This window comes from Nestor notabilis, unplaced genomic scaffold (assembly GCF_000696875.1).
Source record: "Nestor notabilis isolate BGI_N333 unplaced genomic scaffold, ASM69687v1 scaffold13776, whole genome shotgun sequence".
Lineage (NCBI taxonomy): Eukaryota > Metazoa > Chordata > Aves > Psittaciformes > Psittacidae > Nestor > Nestor notabilis.
This window is the reverse complement of record NW_009933385.1, coordinates 13307-32372: the sequence shown is the minus strand read 5'-3', so window position 1 is coordinate 32372 and position 19066 is coordinate 13307. Positions and strand designations below refer to the sequence as shown.

The 19066-nt window shown below is 40.3% G+C and overlaps 1 protein-coding gene across 1 annotated transcript in view; it reads left to right on the top strand.

Annotated features, from left to right (window-relative positions):
• Positions 1–188: 188 nt before the first annotated feature.
• The window catches only part of LOC104407547 (PDZ and LIM domain protein 5-like), a gene marked incomplete at its 5' end in the record, with an annotated part of 25075 nt that continues 6197 nt past the window's right edge, over positions 189–19066 (top strand). Inside the window, 2 exons of the mRNA XM_010016862.1 lie at positions 189–373; positions 13500–13674. Coding sequence (XP_010015164.1) covers positions 189–373; positions 13500–13674 — 360 coding nt within the window. The remainder of the gene's footprint in view (positions 374–13499; positions 13675–19066) is intronic.

Sequence of the window (19066 nt, the reverse complement as noted above, 5' to 3'; positions counted from 1 at the left end):
GGTGAAGAGTGAGAATGCACTTCCCCAGCATTGTCCTGGGGTGATCACCCCAGCATTGGTGATGGCAGAGTAGTAAGTGCATCTCTGTTGCTCCAGGGTGCCGGGGTGTCACTCTTCATCTCTTATTCACATATTCTCTTGGTCTGGTAGGAAATGCATTTTATTTTCTCCTGCTCATTTCTGAACAGTGATTCCCTGGAGGCAGCCCAGCCTGCTGCTTTTACAGCCTCCTCATCAAGGAACATGCCTGCCCACCAAGAAAACGTGGACACAAGACCTGCTCCCGCCAGCACCACATCTGCTGCCAGCCTCAAGCCAACAGGACCCCCAGGTGCTGCCAAGTACTCAGGCTGGCAGCCTGCAAACCAAGCAGGTAAATTTCTAGGAGGCTTTTTTCTTGTTCACTTAAAGAGCACTGGATAGCTCAGGAAAACATACTTCACCTTGGGTGTAAAAGCAACAGCCTTCAAATGGCTGTTTGTGTGTTTTGAGTACAGGCCAGCTTGTTTAGGAGAGAGGAGAAGAAAAACAAATTTAGCGGGTTTAGTAACCACTAGCCCTTTGTAAGTTACCTCATAGATGTAATTAGTTTCAAAAAGAAGCAAAATCAGATGTCCCTGACCTCTATTGAAAGCATATATAACAGTCAAATATATATAGATATATACACATGCATACACTCCTCAGTTTCAACTTGGCAATTCCCAGGTGACCTTAAATCCTATGTTGTTTCAGGGGTGGGAATATCAACAGACACGTTTTCCAAGTGATCTTTTCTGAAGTAGATGTTAATTACAAAAAATCAAAACAAACAGCAAACCGACCAAGCAAAAAACAAACAAACAAAAAACCCAAAAGAAAACAAAGCCAAAGCCATTAGACTGGTTATGTATCTGATATTTGTAGGGTTTGTTTGACCAGAGTGCCAGAGCATTGCATAGGTTTGTGATACGGAGATTTGTTTAAAGGTGGGTTCTTGCGAGGACAATGTACATAGCTACAGCCTTTGAGTGTAGCTTGGTGATTCTTGTCCCTTTAAACCCACACCAGAATGTCCGGAAAGCATGCAGTTTCCTTCATGAATTTCAAAGGATCTGGGAAATTTGTATTACTAATTAAGCTTTAACTGTCGTTCTTGTAAGAATGAGATGAATATTCTTGATTCTCTTCCCGACTTTTTTTAGTTCTACTGTTAAGGGGTTTCTGTCGTTAAAAGTATATCCAATCCAGAAAAGGAACTGCAGAGGCCCTGGCTTAGAAATAAATATAAAACATATGGTGTTAATGCTGTGTGTTTTATAATGGCTTTGGCACATCTGGCTCAATTACCGTTGTGCTTGGTAACAAAGTATGTATTTGGACATGCAGTTCTGCTAGCAAGCCTCAAGATGGCAATACACTGTCATTTCTATACTTGCCTGTCAAATACCGAGTATATTCTTAAGGTCATAGTAAAGATATATTTAAGTTTAGATCGGTTTAATTCTAGCATTGTTTTACTTCTTTGAGTTAGCTATCATTAGAGGAAAAAAACTGAACTTTTTTAGTGTTACATTTTTCATAGTATGTGTACTTAAGGCAGATGTTTGTGGAAATAATAATCTTGAATTTTTGTAAGTGACTGAGTGTGCTCCATGTTTGACATAATTCTCTGTCTTACCAAGTGATAATTTTATTTCACTTGCACAGAAATCACCTGTCATCTTGGGGTTTTATAGTACTACAGCCATTTTCAGTATGTTTGTAGGTGTTTTGTTGCTAAAACCTACTAGCATGCCTTGGTATTAATACGAGTCTAATGTTTGAAATAGACTTTTTAAGTGACGCATACACAAAGGAGAAAGATTTAGAAGGATTAATTAAATTACACTTGATTCCATACTTCTCTGAAAATCTGTGCCCATGCTCTTGGATAATGTTAAAATCTCTTCACAAAGAGGTACCAAGTACGTAGGTGGGGAGGCGAAAGCCAGCCAGAGAATTTCTGGTTTTAATGTTCCAGAACAGCTTACCAACAAACTTAGAAAATTCATACTGGTAGAGAAGCTAGTGAAAGGCAGTGGTTGTGAGGATACCAGCTCTGTCCTGCCTTGCTGTAGGGTCCTGATATGCACTGATTAACTTCCAAAGGAGCAAAGTCATTACCTCCTCCAAAAATATTGCAGAGCCAGAGATAAAAACTGTAGGAGAAAGAGGCATTGAAAACTCAAAGTTTCCTAAAATGGGAAAGTACAGGGAGGAAAATGCAGCACTGAGAATGGCAGTCCCCAGCAATTAACAGGGGCAGGAGAAGATAGGATGCCATGGATGCCGGAGGAGCTCCGTTAGCATTTGCATTTCAGGAGTGTGAGGAGTCGCGTACTGCCCCAGGAAGCTGGTCCCCTGTGACGAGCTGCTTGCTGAAACAGTGAGAAAGAACAGACTATTTGGAGATGTCAAAATAGTCTTGGGTTTTGCTCATCTTTTGCATTATCTGACTTCACCAGTCCGAAGGCACCTTCATCTTACAGCAGACTCTGCAAATGAGTAGAGAAATGACATACCTAGTGTGCCTGCTAGCCTGATTTCTGAGTTGAAAGGAAATGTTTTGTAACTTGATTAAAATTCCGACAGTTGCCAAGGTGCCAGAGGCTTGTCCAGAGGTTATCTGACAGGTTTCACTACAGGTCTGCCCTGGAAACCTGCCCTAAGCTCACCTCGGGTTTAATCTGCCATGCATTACCCATGTCATTCAAGAGGTCGGTAACGCAAAACTAGAAGGTAGGAGAGACGTGAGCATGGTTACAGCAGAGATGGACTCGGCGTCTGTTTGTCAGGCCTGTATTTTACAAAAATAAAAACATCCAAGGTTTTGCTGTACCTGAGTTTACTCAGGATGGCTGACCCCAGCAGTCCGACAGGTAAAACTGTTTCAATAGTTGAGTGTTTTGACAAAATTAGTCAGATGTTGAAGAAAAAGAAAGACTAGAACTGTTTCAGGGCATGTTTGGGCTTCAGTCATTAATTCTGCTGTTTGTTTGCAGTCTGTGAGCATAAAGTTTTCTTTAAAGTAAAATTGCCTGTGCTTCACAAGGCAAACAAAATTTGGCTTCGTAGGTCTTAGGCCTGACAAAATTTTAAACAAACCCCCCAAGATTTCATAGTTGAAGTCTAGCTTAGGAAATAATTAGAAGGAAAACATAATCTCATGTAAATATGTGTATCAGCATGCTATTAATAGCATGCTTATTTGTAGTGCAGTTTTGTAGCTCTAATAGCGCTCACCCTTCTAATGAATATTGTATGTAACACCAAGTTGTTTCCATAGCAAAGCAGTCATGTCGCAGGATTTTTTTGTGTGTCTGGGGAAGCTGGTATCTGCTGTTTGATGGCGTGGCATGAATATTACCAGTGATTTCATTTATTAAGATGTCTAACTACACAGATAAGTCATTTGGTCAGACAGCATCTTTTCATTTATTAGCTGGAATCTCCCGTTCTTGCTAGGGCACTGGAGAATACCCTTACAGTTGGGGTTTTTTTATTAAAAGTAGCATGTTTTCTTGGTTTGGTTTTGGGTGGTTTTGGTTGGGTTTTTGAGATTGTTCAGAGATGCCTAAAAGTGTCAGAGGGTTTTTGCTGGAACTGAACATCTCTATTTCATGGCCTAGCAAGAAAATGGTGTGGGGGTAAAAGATGGTCTGAAATAACTAGCTGAGATAGCCTGGGGTGCTTCAAGTACTGGGTTTCTCTGTAGAGAAGTCAGTTGTGATCGAAGAGATCCCGCAGTGATAGCACCCTTAGAGCTGAACTATCCTCCTCTGCTGCTGCATTCATAGGCTACCCACAAATATACTACCCTAGTCACCCACTGTGAAGGTAACAGAGGTTTTATTCTCTGGAATAGAATCCTGGTCTTACAGGATTCCTGAGTGGTTTGGTAGAGGGAATGAGGGGTGACTGCCTTTCGTTTGTTTTTTAAGGCATGGGTAAGAAGGTGATAAAAAGCAGGATAAAAGCCTGGCTTGTCAAACAAATGAATGAAAAAAGTCTGATCTTTGTCACATAGGATGCGTGAGGAGTTGAAGATGGGAAGCAGGTGAGGAGCACACCCAGTGCAGCAGCGCCATCTGCCTGGACAGTGGTTTCCAAATAGCGCATTTGCTATCAGCCTCTCTTGTCTGTATTGTTGATTTTTGTAACTGTTGAAAAAAGTCATATTGTGGCTGTTACTGTGTGTTAAGTGTACAGCCTAGAAGTTATAACAGTTCTCACTTCACTTCAGCATCATAGCTCATGATGCTCTGTCCACCCACCAAAGGGAAAAGCTTTTTACCAGATTATATCCAATTTAAAAAAAACCTACCCAGAACATCCCAGCTACATCACAGCGACTTATTCTACTATATGATAGCTATTACCCTCTGCTTATGTAGCATAGCACACCCCCAAGGAACCCTAAAGCTTTTTCCAGTCCTGGTACCATGTGCAACCACACAATGCACACACAGGAATGGTGTTCACCTGCCACTGCTATGCAGACACTTCTTGGGTGAAATGTAACAGCTGCTTGTCAGCACACTGTAATACTCCCCGGCATCTTGAAAGGAAGTGAATAGCACCGTGGCAAATTGAAACTGCTGGGACAATTCAAGAAAGTATAATTGCCCTGTAAATGCAGTTACACAAACTGGAGTTTGGCCAGGAGACGGACGGTTCTTGCAGAAAGCGCAGCAGGATCTGTAGTGGTCAGAAGCGGTCAGGACTTCCAGTGTTGCATTCTCACACAAAAACGTCTCCCTTTTCCTGGCATCTTCAAACGCTGTTGTTGGCAGGGGAGCTGCTGGTGCAGTGGGACCAGAGAGGGTGGGTCCCAGGCACAGCACTGCACCCTTCTCCATCCTGCTTCACTCCTGGGGGTCTGTTGGGATCATGGGCATCTCATGGTGAGCTGCTACAGCTGGTGACCAGAAAAGCTGGTTTGCTCCTTGGAGAGGGGGGCTTATTGTAATTGATGACCTTTGCTCCCCCTCGGCATAGCCAGCTGAGTTACAAAGATGGGATGGGGAGGGTTTGTGTTAGAAGTGTCTGAAGCTTGCTGTTTTAAGTGAACAGTTACTTGCATGTGTCAGTTTCCTTATTCCCAGGGTTTCTCTCAGCCTGATACCACTGGGATATATAACCCCCTTCCAGTAGAGCTGCTCAGGAATGTCAGCATATTCTGCAATACCCACAACTGTCAGTTGCCTAATCCCAAGACAGCACATGTGTTAAGCACATGCTCCCTTCAGCAAAGGGAACACGCTTGGAAGCTGACTGTAAGCATAGAAATTCTGCTCTTTCCTTGCAGTTGTTTTCATGTGTTTGGTATACTTGCGTTTACCATCTCTGTAGTTATCCTTAGTATACTGTTTTGCAGCATTTTTTTTTCCTATATTCTCTTCCCTCAACAATATTAGTAGTTTAAAAGCAGAAGAAAATATAAGCCTGCTCGTAAGGTGTGATTTGACATCCTGTTCTACATATACTGACAGTTTGGGTCTTTGTCTTCTTCCTTGCCACTTATTCTGTAGAGGTTTGCTAAGAAAAATGGGGTAAAAATCCAGACTGTATCAGGTGGAGGAGGTTGGCCATCAGAGCAAACAGTATGAAGCTGGGGAGAGGGAAGAAGGCACTGAGATTTATTGCGCTATTGCAAGATGTTTTGCTCAAGATCTATAAAGGATGGACTGCAGCACTTTCTGTTCTGGTCACCTTTGATTTTCTGTGTTTCATTTTTAATTACCCCAGCCCCTATCTCTGTCCCCCTGTAAGTTAAGTTGATGGCCCATCAGCCTTGGGGATACTTTTGCATGGAAAAGGCAACTGAACTATTGTGTCAGCATCACCTTGTCCATAACCTCCAATTTTTTTTTTTTAGGGTCCTTTCATCCCAGTTTTTTTCCTTTGTAGAACAGGAAATTAAAGGCAGAGTTAATGATTATAGGGGGTTAAAGGAGCTATATGCCCATTGAGGACCATGGTCTAATCTTGGGGAAGAAACTGGAGTAACAAGTTATTAAGGCAAATACTTATATTGTTGGTAAGGACTCTGCTAGACACAGTCCCAAAATATTAAGAGTTCCAGTATTTTTCATTGAAAAAGATTGTTAAAGATTGCTCCTCCATGATGCAGTCACCATTCATAGAAACAGTAAGCTTTGTCCATAAAAGTGGTATGATTGACAGGTCAAAACAGAAAAGCTGCCTGGTCCTGGTATATGAACTGTTATTAATTTTTCATCTAATATAAGTGATTATATCATTATGTGACAGCAAACCACAATAATTTATTCTTACAAGTTAAGTAATGTGAAGTCACTTAGCCAAGCAAAACCCATTGTGAAACCAGAGTAATTTATAAATGTCAGCCTTAATTTGACGGTAGTATGAAACTGTAACTAACTCCTGCAGGCATGGTGAAAAAATAATTATGTGTCTAAAAGTTAAATGTTTATATTCAAGAAGTAAATAGTAATGATGCAAAAATGGACCACCTAGTTGTTGGAGGCTGAATGACCTGGTTACCTCGCTACAGGATCTGCTGAACAGAAACTCAGCTTTCTGTTACAAATATGACCTTAGACAATTTCCATATGGTTTGATGTTGCTGAATTGATATGCTATTGCACCAAGCTGTGTACTTAAACTAATTGCTTACATAAATCAGATGCATATTCCCTTCTCTAGTTATTTGAACAGAGGTGAAGAGATTATTTTTCTCTGTGGTTATTTCACACTCATTGAGTGGGAACATTCACTTACTTTCAAAATCAGATGCTCATCATCTTTGATTTGTTAAAGAGCAACTAGCCTGTTGCTATGGACTGACTTGCCAGATCATTTCCCCTCCATTCACTAGTGGCAGCTCAGAGGAGTGATGTGTCCTGTTCAGGTGTACAGGTGTAAGACATCCAAGAATTATGCCTAATACTTGTTCAACAAATGAAAAGTCAAAATTCCTCTGGTAAATGCATTCTTATCAGTATTCAATGTTAAACATCAGCTCCGTGAAACTGGCAGATAATCTGCATGTGAACAGGACTGGGCAGTCATGCTCTCCACAGGCATAGTCAAGCTGTCACGGTCAGGACAGGAGCTAAAAGCAAGGGAGGCAAAATGCTATCTGCAGAATGCTACCAAATGGGTTTCTAAATCCTCACTCCAGAGAAATGAAATGCTATTGTACAGGTCTTCGTTTTCTCTTTCTCCTCAAGGCACATTTTCGGTAAAAGCAACTCCAGTTGTGCCAAATTTGTGATGGTATGTGATGTAACAAATCACACAGAGACTGGCTGAGCGAGCCAAAACCACCATACTTATTTTAATTAAGATGCTTTACAACTAATTCAGCCGGAGCCTCTCCAGTTGAAAGGCTGATTGCTACCACAGGAACTAGCCCCTCCAGTTGCAGGGGTTGTTGAAATTGGGTCCGGGTGGCACCTGTTGTGATTTTCCACGGGGCACATACCAGCCTTCGTCAGCATTTAAAGACATGATAATGGTTTAATCCTTCCTGTTCTGCTTTTAATCAGCGGCGGGGGTTTAGCTCTGACTGCACTTCCAAAACTCTGTAAGAAACAAAAGGAAAACTGCTGAACACAGTAGTTTGGGGGGTGGGGGTGGATTTCGTGGTTTTGGGATTTTTTTCCTTCCCTCTTGTTTGTCCTGTAGCTTTCTCCATTGAACTTGTGCGATTTCATACGGGCCTGGGAGTGGATGGGGTGTTACATACAGCTAATGTAACAAGCTGACAGCCAAGCTTTTCAGACACGTTGCTTCATCCGGCCATCTGTTTGGTTTGGAGGGAAGGAACAGGAAGATTTCTTACTGTACAGATATATTAAGAAAAGTCAGAAAATTGGATGTATGAAGCTTTATATTTTCCATTTATAATACAGTAGTTTGATAGCAGTGTATAAATCACAGAGTTAGAGCACTTTAAAATGAAGTTCTGGCATTCCCATCGCTTAAAGTAGCATTGTTATTTATAGATATTACATGAAGTCTGATGTTATGTTTAAGTGAGTGTTAAACAGTTCAGGCTGTTACATTGTTGCTACGCACCGGAGAACCTCTGTCAAAGTGACTTTGGCACCACTGCATATCCACCTTTCTCCCTTTGTCTTCCAAACCTTTCGCCAGTGTTTGCAGTTATCCATGTGCTCAGCGATGGAACAGCCTATTGTTAGTTTCATGAGGGCAAAGTCACACTGGGATTTTTGAAAAAGAAAAAAAGGCAGTTCTTTACCTTGCCTAAAACTTCGTTAAATATTAAACTAGCCATACCAAGGAGTTTAGTGAAAGCAAACACTGAGGGTTTGCTTAACTTAAACCTAATAAAGTAGAAAGTTAATAGTCAGGTACAGAATGTTTTCTGTTTTAGAAAAGCCAGCTATGACAATACACAAGAGCAAATCAACAGTGCTTTAGAAGGTTTAACTAAGGAGTGCGAAGGTGAAGTGAAGCCTGAAAACCTCTGAAGTTTGTCCACTAAGATCTGTTCATGACTTGTGGAGAACGCAAATGTCTTTGGCACTCAGGGTGGAATAGCTCCTGATGGGGTGTATAATTCTTACAAATTATTTATTTATTGTATTTAATTATCATAATTTGTAATTCTATAGAGTGCTCACAAAAGTTGCTGTGCTCTGTCCCGTTTCAAGCAACAAGGGTGGTGCCCAGAAAATATGTGTTTGTGAGATTATGTCGTAAGGCAGCTGGAGTGGTTTCCTTTTCCATCTCCACGCAGTCATCATTTTCAATTAAAAATGTATGTGCACCCCTCCAGACCATGGGTACCAAGGCACTCCCCCCAGCACTCTTTGAGAACAGAGCTGCTGGTGAGATCCAAAATCGTATATGTAGAATGTAAAAAGAAAAGTCTAAAACACAAACCACAGGAGAGCTCAGACTGATTGCCAAGAGTTGAGAGGTCTTTGCTTAGATTGAGTGTAATAACATGTACCTACCTTATTATTACTGGTATGCCCTGGTAAAAGCCTCTCATTGCAAGGAAAAAACACCTGCATAATTTTTCCAGGCCTGATATTTTTCTTTAAATCACGTGGTTGTTTTTCAATCTGAAAGGTTTCCAAGGGAATAGGGAGGAGAAAGGAGAGGAGGAGAATGTCCCCTTCCTCTCTGCTTGCAGAAAAAATCATCTTGTCCAGTACAGGAGTGCTAAACTTGCTGTTAAAATCAAAGGGATATTTGGGAAACATCAGCGTTCATTCTAAACAAGAATATATGAAATTCTGTAGGTACAAGTGGTGGACTATTGTTGGAAAAGAATACTTAGAATTCATACAGATTTTAAGTAGGGAACTACTAGTGGGGTCTTTTAAAGTACAAAAACCAAACCGACAGAACAAAAACCCTAAATGCCATCACAAACAAAAACTTCTCCATGGGTTGCATTGGAAGTAATGAACCTTTGGTAAAATCACTAGAGTGTTAACGGCATGTTTGTAGTCTATGGAAAGACATAAGTGGGCAATAAAAGCTGTCCTCCAGCTGGTGTTTGGATGGGAATGAGGAAGATAAAAGACTGAAGCAAATCAACCGGTGAGAAAGGGAGAATGATCTATGGTGAAAAAAAAGTCTAGCAGAGCAACTGCTGAAGCTTTACAAAGAAAGCCATGTATTAAATGTGGTGAAATAGCTGTTAGTGTACTTCACTGGTGTATTTTCTTTAATAAGAATATGGATCTAAAGGCAGTGGAAGCAGACTGACTCCTTTAAGATGAAAAATCTGAACTGAAAGAAACTTGAGTCCACTTCAGAACAGGAATAGAGGGGAATAATACTGTGCAAGACCAGTAAGGTCTTCATGTGAATATCACCAAAGAGAAAAATATCCCTTGAGAGAAAAGGGGTATGTTTTGCTGTGGGGACAAATTGTGAGCATGGGCAGGGAGCTTCCTGGCTTGACACTGGCCTCAAGAGATGGAACAAGAGAGCGTTTAATAAAATTCTTTAAAGTCTTGCTTTTCAAGGATTTTTGAGCCAAAAGCAACCTTTTCTGTCTCAGTTCCCAGCTGCTGATGGCATCTGAAATGATCAGTTAGATACTGTTCCCATTATAGAATGATCTGGTCTCTTCTAATGATCCGTGGCTGGTCTCTTCTCCCAAATAACAAGTGATAGAACAAAAGGTAATGGCCTCAAGCTGTGCAACAGGAAGATTGAGATTGGATATTAGGAAAAATTTCTTCACTGAAAGGGTGATCAGGCATTGGAACAGGCTGTCCAGGGAAGTGCTGGAATCACCGTCCCTGAAGTGTTTAAAAACCATGTAGATGAGGCCCTTGGTGACTTGGTTTAGTGGTAGACTTGTCAGTCCTGACATAACATTTGGATTTGAGGATCTTGAGGGTCTTTTCCAACCTAGTTGATTCAATCATTCTATTATTAGATGATAGTAGACCAAATAGTGACATAAATTTGCAAATGACAGTCAAAAAGCCCTTTACAACTTAGCCTTTGTCTGGTATCCAAAAATATTCTGACAAATATAGAAGTATCTGAAAGCCTAGGGCTTATTTGTTATTCCCCTTATTCTGTTTACATCCTGCCTGTGATGGCATGGGAGTCCTGCATCTGCTGAAGATCTAGGCATTGAACTTAAGTTCACCAATTCAATGGAAGCAGAGTGGGTCTTTTTGCCTTCACTGTTTCTCATTGTCAAAAGCCCAGCTTGTTCTTGCTTAGGCCACAGCCCTTGCTTAACACAGTACTAATTTGTGTGGTTTATATTATGGTTCGCTTAAAAGAGCATACTTGTTTTAACATAGGGTCATTAGTAGACCAAAGTTATTTCCCAAACTGATGGACCATCTCCTTCTTTCCTTTTTAGTGCTTTGAATAACTCAGAAATGACTGATCTGTCTAGCAGCTCTGTAGAGAAAGTTTATGTAGAAAATTCTGCTCCTGGCCAGTAGTAACTTTAAAGTTGGGTAGTGTTCAGAAAAGCATCATTCATAAAAACAGCATTAATGAAAGCTGTAATGAGACCAAAGTAAAGGGAACAATTGTGATGTTGGTACTTCTTTTTGTGTGTGTGTGCTTACTTTAAGCAAGCAGAAGGTCTTTTTTTAACTTCACAGTGCAAACGAGCTTACTGATGTGTCTGAATGGGCTTCGGGATTCAGCAGATAAACAGAAATTAGCGATATACTAGAAGCTGGACTGCAGTTTGATTTATGGCAAAAGCAGTCTTCAAACAGATTTAGTTTTAGTGTGGATTTTTGTCTTCTCATGAAATGGGACCTGAGAATTAGAAAACCATATGTGATGACAGAGAAGGAAAGTGCAATTAATCAAAACCACTTTTGTTCGGGTCTTCAAAGCCTTTCTGCCACCTTTTCCATTTTTATCTGTTCCTGTGTTTTCAGTTTAGCAGGAATTTATACTCTGAAATGAACTACAGTAGCAGAGTGACTTGTTAAAGATCAAATGCTAACACATTCCTAGGTGCTTTCTCCTCAGGAATGCTGAATGCTTCTAGAATAGAGATATTTTATTTTTTTTAAATATTGCACATAAATTAATTATATTTCAAATATAATAAATAGTCTTGTATTAAAAAAAAAAAAAAAAGAAAAAACACAACAACCACAAACAAAACAACACTTCCCCCCCTTAAAAAAACCCAAAACCAAAACACCACCAAAACCTCAGCAGCCACTCCCCTGATGAGCTGGTATACTTTTTGCTACTTGAGATACTGAAAAGGATCCAAAAATGTCACTTTTGAAATGACCTGATTGGAGAAAATTTGATGAACCAACCAGTTAGACAAAAAAAAGTTTATGACTATATTGCTGCTTCATACAGAGAAAGAGTAAGCAAAAGCAGTGTGTTGAGCCCATATCAGTGGATTAATACCACACACAATTATAGAACAAAAATATTGGTATTAAAAAGATTTCTTTTCCAGCTGTGTTGCCTTAGCCTACAAACGTGCATGAGTAAAGGGGGGTTTTGTTAAGTAAAGTTCACTGTATTGTTTTGACTAAAATGTGTAGTATGGGGCTATCTTACTTGTCTAAATAGCAAAGGATTGGCATTTCTATAGAATTTTCTGTGTATTTACTGTTGCTTACATTTATCTTCTCTGTGAATTAGTATGCCACTTCCGTTTGAGCAGGGAAGGCAGTGTTTCACCTCAAAGGTATTTGCAACTTTTCTGTAGGGTGGAGGTTTATCAGCATTAAATAAAGGGAGATAATGATAAACAATTTTTCATCTTTTCCCTGAAAGATGCTATGAAAGATGAAAGAGGAAAACTAACAGAAAGATTAACAGCCTCACACAGACTATTTTTTTTTTTTTTTTGCAAAGCTACTGAGCGCTGAATACATACTGAATGCCTTGACCTTGTTTTGAAGAGCTGCATCGTTGCAACAGAAGCACCATCCTGTGCTGTCCAGTATCTCTCATTGCTTGGTTTTTTCTCTGAATTTCCACTTGGATCTTAATGTCACTTTTTGGTTTACAAGGTTTAGTATGGCTGCACTAATGTCAGGACACAGAGTAAACACGGTTTCTCTTGCCTGTGGTTACAAACAAAAGGTTATGGAAATGTTGAGGGGATTTTAGCATACTTGAAAAAGAATGCTAAAATTCTTGTAGCATTCTAAAAAACTCCACAGGAATAACTACTCTCATAAAACTGTGTTGCTGTAGCTTGTACGTTACCAAGGTACATATATCAATAGAGGAGAAGAAAAAGCAGAGGACTGTTTCTTCATTACCCCTGGCAACAGTATCATCTGTGCCTTTTATTTGCATAAACGCATTTTTCGTACTCCATAAAAGCTTGTGACTATTCTACAGTTCTAAAAACCTGAGCACGAATGGAAGTCTGTGCATGTATACATTTCTGAAAAGCCAGGTTTTTACTTGAGTCATAACTTTTATGAAGAGGATGTGAACGTGGCCTTTGGAGTGCTTCAGAATGGCAGTATCTAGTGATCTAGACTGGTGTTTAGATTCTCTTTAGAAATATGTTTTCCTTATACAGTACTGCATTTTAAGTTCCTGTACATGTTATATTGAATGTGTACTTTTGTTTGATCTGTTAGTAATGACATATGATCTATTGCGTCTACTGTAAAGTGCTTTGAGTATGTATGTCATATTCTCCTGTCTCTGTTCATACACTGATAATCTTGGCTTCAGCTTTTGTATCTAAAGCAAAATAGTGCCTTCACGGGTTCTATATTCTTTTGCATAACTTCTTTAGTGTGTTGAAATTTGTCCAGTGCTTCTACAAGTTAGCCAAAACCAGTCTGTGTTTTTTCACAGACATTTCATAAAGTAGGTTAGGACTTACTTGGAGGGGGGGGGAACTGCTTTTTAGTTAGTTCCTTTAAGTAGGCAGGTATACACTGGACAAAGATGTTAGACAAATGTTGCTGGTTGCTTGTATTACAAGATAATTTACTTGATACTGAAAGACGGTCTTCTTTCCCCAGCTCCTGCCAGTGGATGGACATCAAACAGTGTTAAATTGCCTGGCACAGCTGCCCCGAGTGAAAAACCTGCAACAGCACCTCAGCTAAATGAGCAAGACACATTGGTTCAGAGGGCAGAGCATATTCCAGCAGGAAAGCGTACTCCTATGTGTGCACACTGTAATCAAGTCATTAGGTTTGTATCTCTGTGCTGGGTATACTCTTTGCTGGGTAAAAAACTATGTGGCCATGCCCAAAGAGTGGTGGTGAATGGAGTTAAAGCCTGTTGATGGCTGGTCACACGTGGTGTTTCCCAGGGCTCAGTGCTGGGGCCAGTTCTGTTCAATATCTTCATCAATGATCTGGATGAGGGGATTGAGCACACCATCGCCAAGTTTGCAGACTACACCAAGTTGGGTGGGAATGTTGATCTGCCTGAAGGTAGAAAGGTGCTACAGAGGGGTCTGGACAGGCTGGATTGATGAGCTGAGACCAATTGTATGAGGCTCAACAATGCAAAATGCTAGGTCCTGCACCTGGGTCACAACAACCCCATGTGACACTACAGGCTATGTCCCATGTTTGCAGTGCACAGAATATGAGAGCCTCCACTGTTTCACCATGGTTAAAGAAATTTGTTTGATTAGAAAACATGAGTTTGAAAAAATGAGTAGCTGTATAAATTTCATTCAGTATAACAGAAAATCAGCCTTTCCTCCATGGTTTTTTTCAGCCTTTTGAGCCCTGGCCTGAACTCTCCATCAGAAGAGACGGCTAACTCAAATTACTTGATCTCTAGGGGTCAGCTGAGTCCAGCTTGTTTACTTCCATTAGATTTCTGTTCTGATAGTTCACTACCAGTTCAGTTAACATTGAGTTAATGTTAGAGAATGCTTTGCTAGCCAGTCTGTGATCTTTTGGAGAATTTTTTCCTACTTCCATTGTATATGTCAAGGAAATAAAAATATGTGACCTGAATCCCTTTGAAGCAGTAGAGAAAACTATGCAAATTCCTGATATAGGTGCAGATTTTTTACTTCACTGCAAAATGGAAGATTAATATCAAAAAGGTCCACACTTTTGGGATGAGATTGATCTGATTTATTGAACAGCTTGGCCTCTGTAAGCATTCTGTCTGTCTGCTATTCTGACCTTTTTGTTCCCTGGGCTTTGGATTTGTGTCTAGTAAATAATATGCAAACAACTATGCACTGTCCTTTTTGTTACTATCACTTCAGTTTAAAATTAAGACTGAACGTAGTAAATACATTACATGCTGAATCTTTCATGCAGGAAGCTTCACTGCCTTTTGCAGTGCCTTTGTGGTTTTAGCAAGGTTTGCTGAAGCTCTGCACTTTGGGGTCTCAAAGCACAGTCAGGAGATTGTTCTTGAGCAGCCAGCCTTTCCTCTCACCTCCTAAATCACTTGCTGCTACTCTCTGCTTTTCCACCTTGATCACCATTAAAAATGAGTTTAGCTGCCAGTAGGGTAGTGTGGAGCAGCTTTTGCTCCTTTGTGTATGCTTGAGGAGAAACTGTGGAGCCCTACTTCGTAGAATTGTGGAATACCAGACTGGAAGGGACCTCAAGGATTATCTGGTCTAACCTTTCTTGGCAAAGCCTGGCCCAGACTAGATGTCCCAGCACCCTGTCCAGCCAAATCTTAAACTTGTCCAGTGTTGGGAAGTCCACCACTTCTGTGGGGAGATTATTCCAGTGGCCGATTGTTCTCACTGTGAAACATTTTCCTCTGGTGTCCAACAAGAATCTCCCTGGGAGTTATTTGTACCCGTTAACGCTCATCTTTTCCACGCGACTCATTGTAAAAAGAGTCTTCTTCATAGCCACCCTTTAAATATTGAAAGTATTAAGTACTTGACAGTACTTAAGCCGTTGTCACCTATGGTAAGTGACACCTCTTCATGAATGGTAACTGATACCCATGTCTAATTTCTTTGTAATCTGCTGGTGGTGTTTAAATGCTTTTATTTTTTCGTATGTTAAATGCCTCTTCAATTATTAGAAGCAAGCATTATTGCATTTGTGGATGAGTTGATGTGCATTAATGCTAAACATGCCTTGTGTTCACAGCATACAGTGGATTTGCAATGGCATTTTGAATTCAAGTATTAGCATGATTACAGTTGATGCCCTTAGGTAATGCTACCACTATGAAAAGGTAGGAAGAGGATGATCAAGCAACATCGCATTGTACATCTGTTTTGGAGCCAAAACGTGTTGTGGAGTTGGTTACTTTACACTCAGGCATAGAATAACCATGGCTGCTCAAGCCAAAACCATTTCTTAGAGACCTCTTATAACTTTTTAATATATCTTTAATTATTCATACAGTGACTGTCTGAAGATTCCAGTTTTTTCCAAAGCTTTGGTACGTAAGCTTTTCTTTCCATGTCTAAACGAATCAAAGCTGGAGGCAAAGAGAATTTCCCATGATCTACTTGCTGTGATGGTCTGATAAACTTCTAACATTTGCTGATGAAGACTTCTGGTTCCCAGGCAGTCTTACCAAGTGCTGCAGTGCAGACTTGGCTCTTTCTTTGAAGTCCAAATGTGTTTTCCCCAAGTCTCCACTGAGAATGTACTTGGTGGCATGTCTGCTTGTGAATGATGAGTTGGCCTTGTCATCTTTTCATACAGCTTAATTGTTTTAAAGGGAAAAAATACAAATGATGCTTCCCTTCAGCATCTTCTATGCAGAAATTATGTATTCTGGCATTCTCAAGTGAGGAGAAAAAGAAACTTCCTGGAGTGTAGACTGCTGTATGGTTAACTGTAAAGTGATTCGCCTACTTAGCAGATGTGGGAATCCTTTTGATCTCTCTAGCACCGAATTTCGGTTCTGGCTTGCTATCATAATAAAAGCCACATGGGAAGCTAAATTATTGACCTACTAACACATCATAATCATACTGATGAAGTTATATTTAGTTACAAGTGTAAAGATAGAGAAATAGTGATTATATTCCCTGTATGTTACTTATTTCTTCCTGTTGGCCCCTGTATCATTTCTGTGTGCGGAACCCAGATGTTTTAGGTGGCTAATCCCAAAACCAACAAGCAAAAAAACCTACTGTTTGCTTCCTTCTGTGAGCTTGGTTCATGTGGTCTAGATGGTAATGCCAGAAATCTGTTCAGAAACACTTGCCATGTCAAAGTAGCCTGGGATAGAGGCACATTCATAGCCAACTTTTGCCTCTTCAATCATCCCATATCTTTGGATGGAAGCAACATGGGTTTTCAGCACCACCTTTATAAAGTATGTTCTAGTTAACAGAGGCATGTGGCATTTTTTATTGTTTTGTTTTGGTTTTAAATGGGGAAGGATGAAGCCATCTGCAGCCATCTTCCTAACATTTCATAGCCTAGCTACTTGCTGTTAGGTTGCATGAGCATGGGCATGCATCCTTCCTACTCAAATCAGGGCTATAAACACCTTTTCAAATGAATACAGCAAATTAATACCTTTCATTACTGGAAGCTATTGTTTCGATCACAAAAATATGCAGAGATCAGAACACCTCCAAGTTCTGAATATCACATTTTAGTGTATTTTATGTGGCAGGTGTTTGGTTTTTTTTTCTTTCTTCCACATGCTTTTGGGGCAGCTTTTAAGTCACTAATATCATTAAGCTGCAACAATGGCTTGACTTATTTAAACTATGGCCTGATTAAAAGCAAAATTGTATTTAGAAAGCCCTCTTCTGGACACGTGTGTGCAGAGAGCCAGCCCACTAATGGAACACCTTGGAGACATTGTGCAGGGCATAGCCACAGCTGTCTGGGGACTTTGGGAAAGAAACTCTGTACATGCACTCTCAGGCTGTTCCCCGTCCGTCTGGGTTCCTGCGTGCTGTCCTGAATAGCTAACCTCAACACGTCAGAGCTGTAAACTCTGGAGGGCTAAATGCAGCAGATGTTGTAAAAATGCCTTCCCCTCCTGTTGCTAGTGTACTTTCTTTCCATTGCGGAGCTAACCGAGCCTATTGTTTCAGTGCAGATGGCCAGAAACTCAATCCTACCTGGAGCCAGGAGAGCCTCTTCAGTGTCAGGCCCGTGTTAATGAATCTGTTAAATTAGCCTGTGCTGACACGGCACACTGAGAGCACTTTGTTGTACATAAGGGCTTGTATTGTTTGATCAGTACATAACTGAAAGGGCATTGATGTAAAAAGGTGCTTGTAGAGCAGTGAGAGGGTATCAGGTTAGGTCAGTGTTTGCACTGCTCAGGCATCCGCTGGGAGTGGGGGCCAGAGAGCTGCGCTCGACCCCAGCTCACTCCTTAAAGGGCTACTAGCTGCTCTCCAGGAGACTTTTCCACTGCTTTTTCTCCTATATCAGAGGTGAATAGAAGAAACTGTTTCAGGTTAAATATGTTCATTATCTCAGAGGGTGAGTTGTCCAAAATCTGCTTGAGTCACGTACCTTTGACTTCTCATCCTGTTGAAAATCCATAGCAGCTCCAGAGAAAATGTAGAAGAGAAATGAAAATAATTGCCCCCTACTCTCAATGAAGCTGCCCTCTGTCCTCTGCCCACTAGAGTCAATATAACCCTGGAAGGAAATTTTAAGGGGTTTTGTTTCTGTTCTATTGGTTTTGCTTTGTTCATATGGTAATCTTACCTTACACAAAAATGTTCTTGTAGCTTACTCAATTTCCAAGGAAATGCTTAGCCAACAGCTTGCTAAGCTGTTGGTACTTGATACTTGGTACTAAGGTACTTGGTGTTAGTACCTTACACTTTTTTTGCAGTGAAGTATTAGATTGAAAAAGAAAAAAAAGATGCATTACTGAAAGAATGTCATCTTTATTGGTCTTGCAAAAGTGGGAAATCTGGTGAGGGAGATGAACTTGAACCACAAAGTTCACCTGAAAACTAGATTTTTGGAAGGTTTGGTATTGGTGGGACCTTGGAGGCATCTCATTAAATATGTTCATTAAAGAAATTAGTATGCTAAGTGTTTTCAGATGAACACAGGTACAGATTTACGAGTTACAAACTGAGAATTATTTGTTGACTGAGAAATAGACAGTTTATCTTGTCTGTTAACCTGTTGCATTAGCCACAAAAATGCTATTAAAGGCATCATTATTTTGTGTTTGCAAATAATAGAGGAGGCTCTGTATTTGGCAAATATGATCCTATTTTAACTATCTTCTGATGGAAGAGAAAGAAAAAACAACTGGGATGTCTTATCCTGTAACAAACTTGTTGGATAAGGACGGTGATTGAATTTTTGTCTCACAAGAAACTGATGTTATCAGCTCTTAATGGAGGCAAGTCTACATACATTTGTGGGCTTGATACAAATGGATGCTGAAAGAGAGTTGATCATATCGCTCTGTCAAATAATCTCTGCAATAGATGGAAGTAATTGGGAACACAGGAAACATCCTTCTTGTTCTCCTTTTCCCTAGCAGCCACTACAGCACTGTATTTAATGTAGTTTTAAAATAAGATTTCTGACATGCAATGAAGCAAAGAGAATTAGTATTTATTGTGGTCAGGTGTTTCTGGGAGACGGTTCAATGGGAATAAATACAGTCAACACTTGATGCTTTCTCAGAG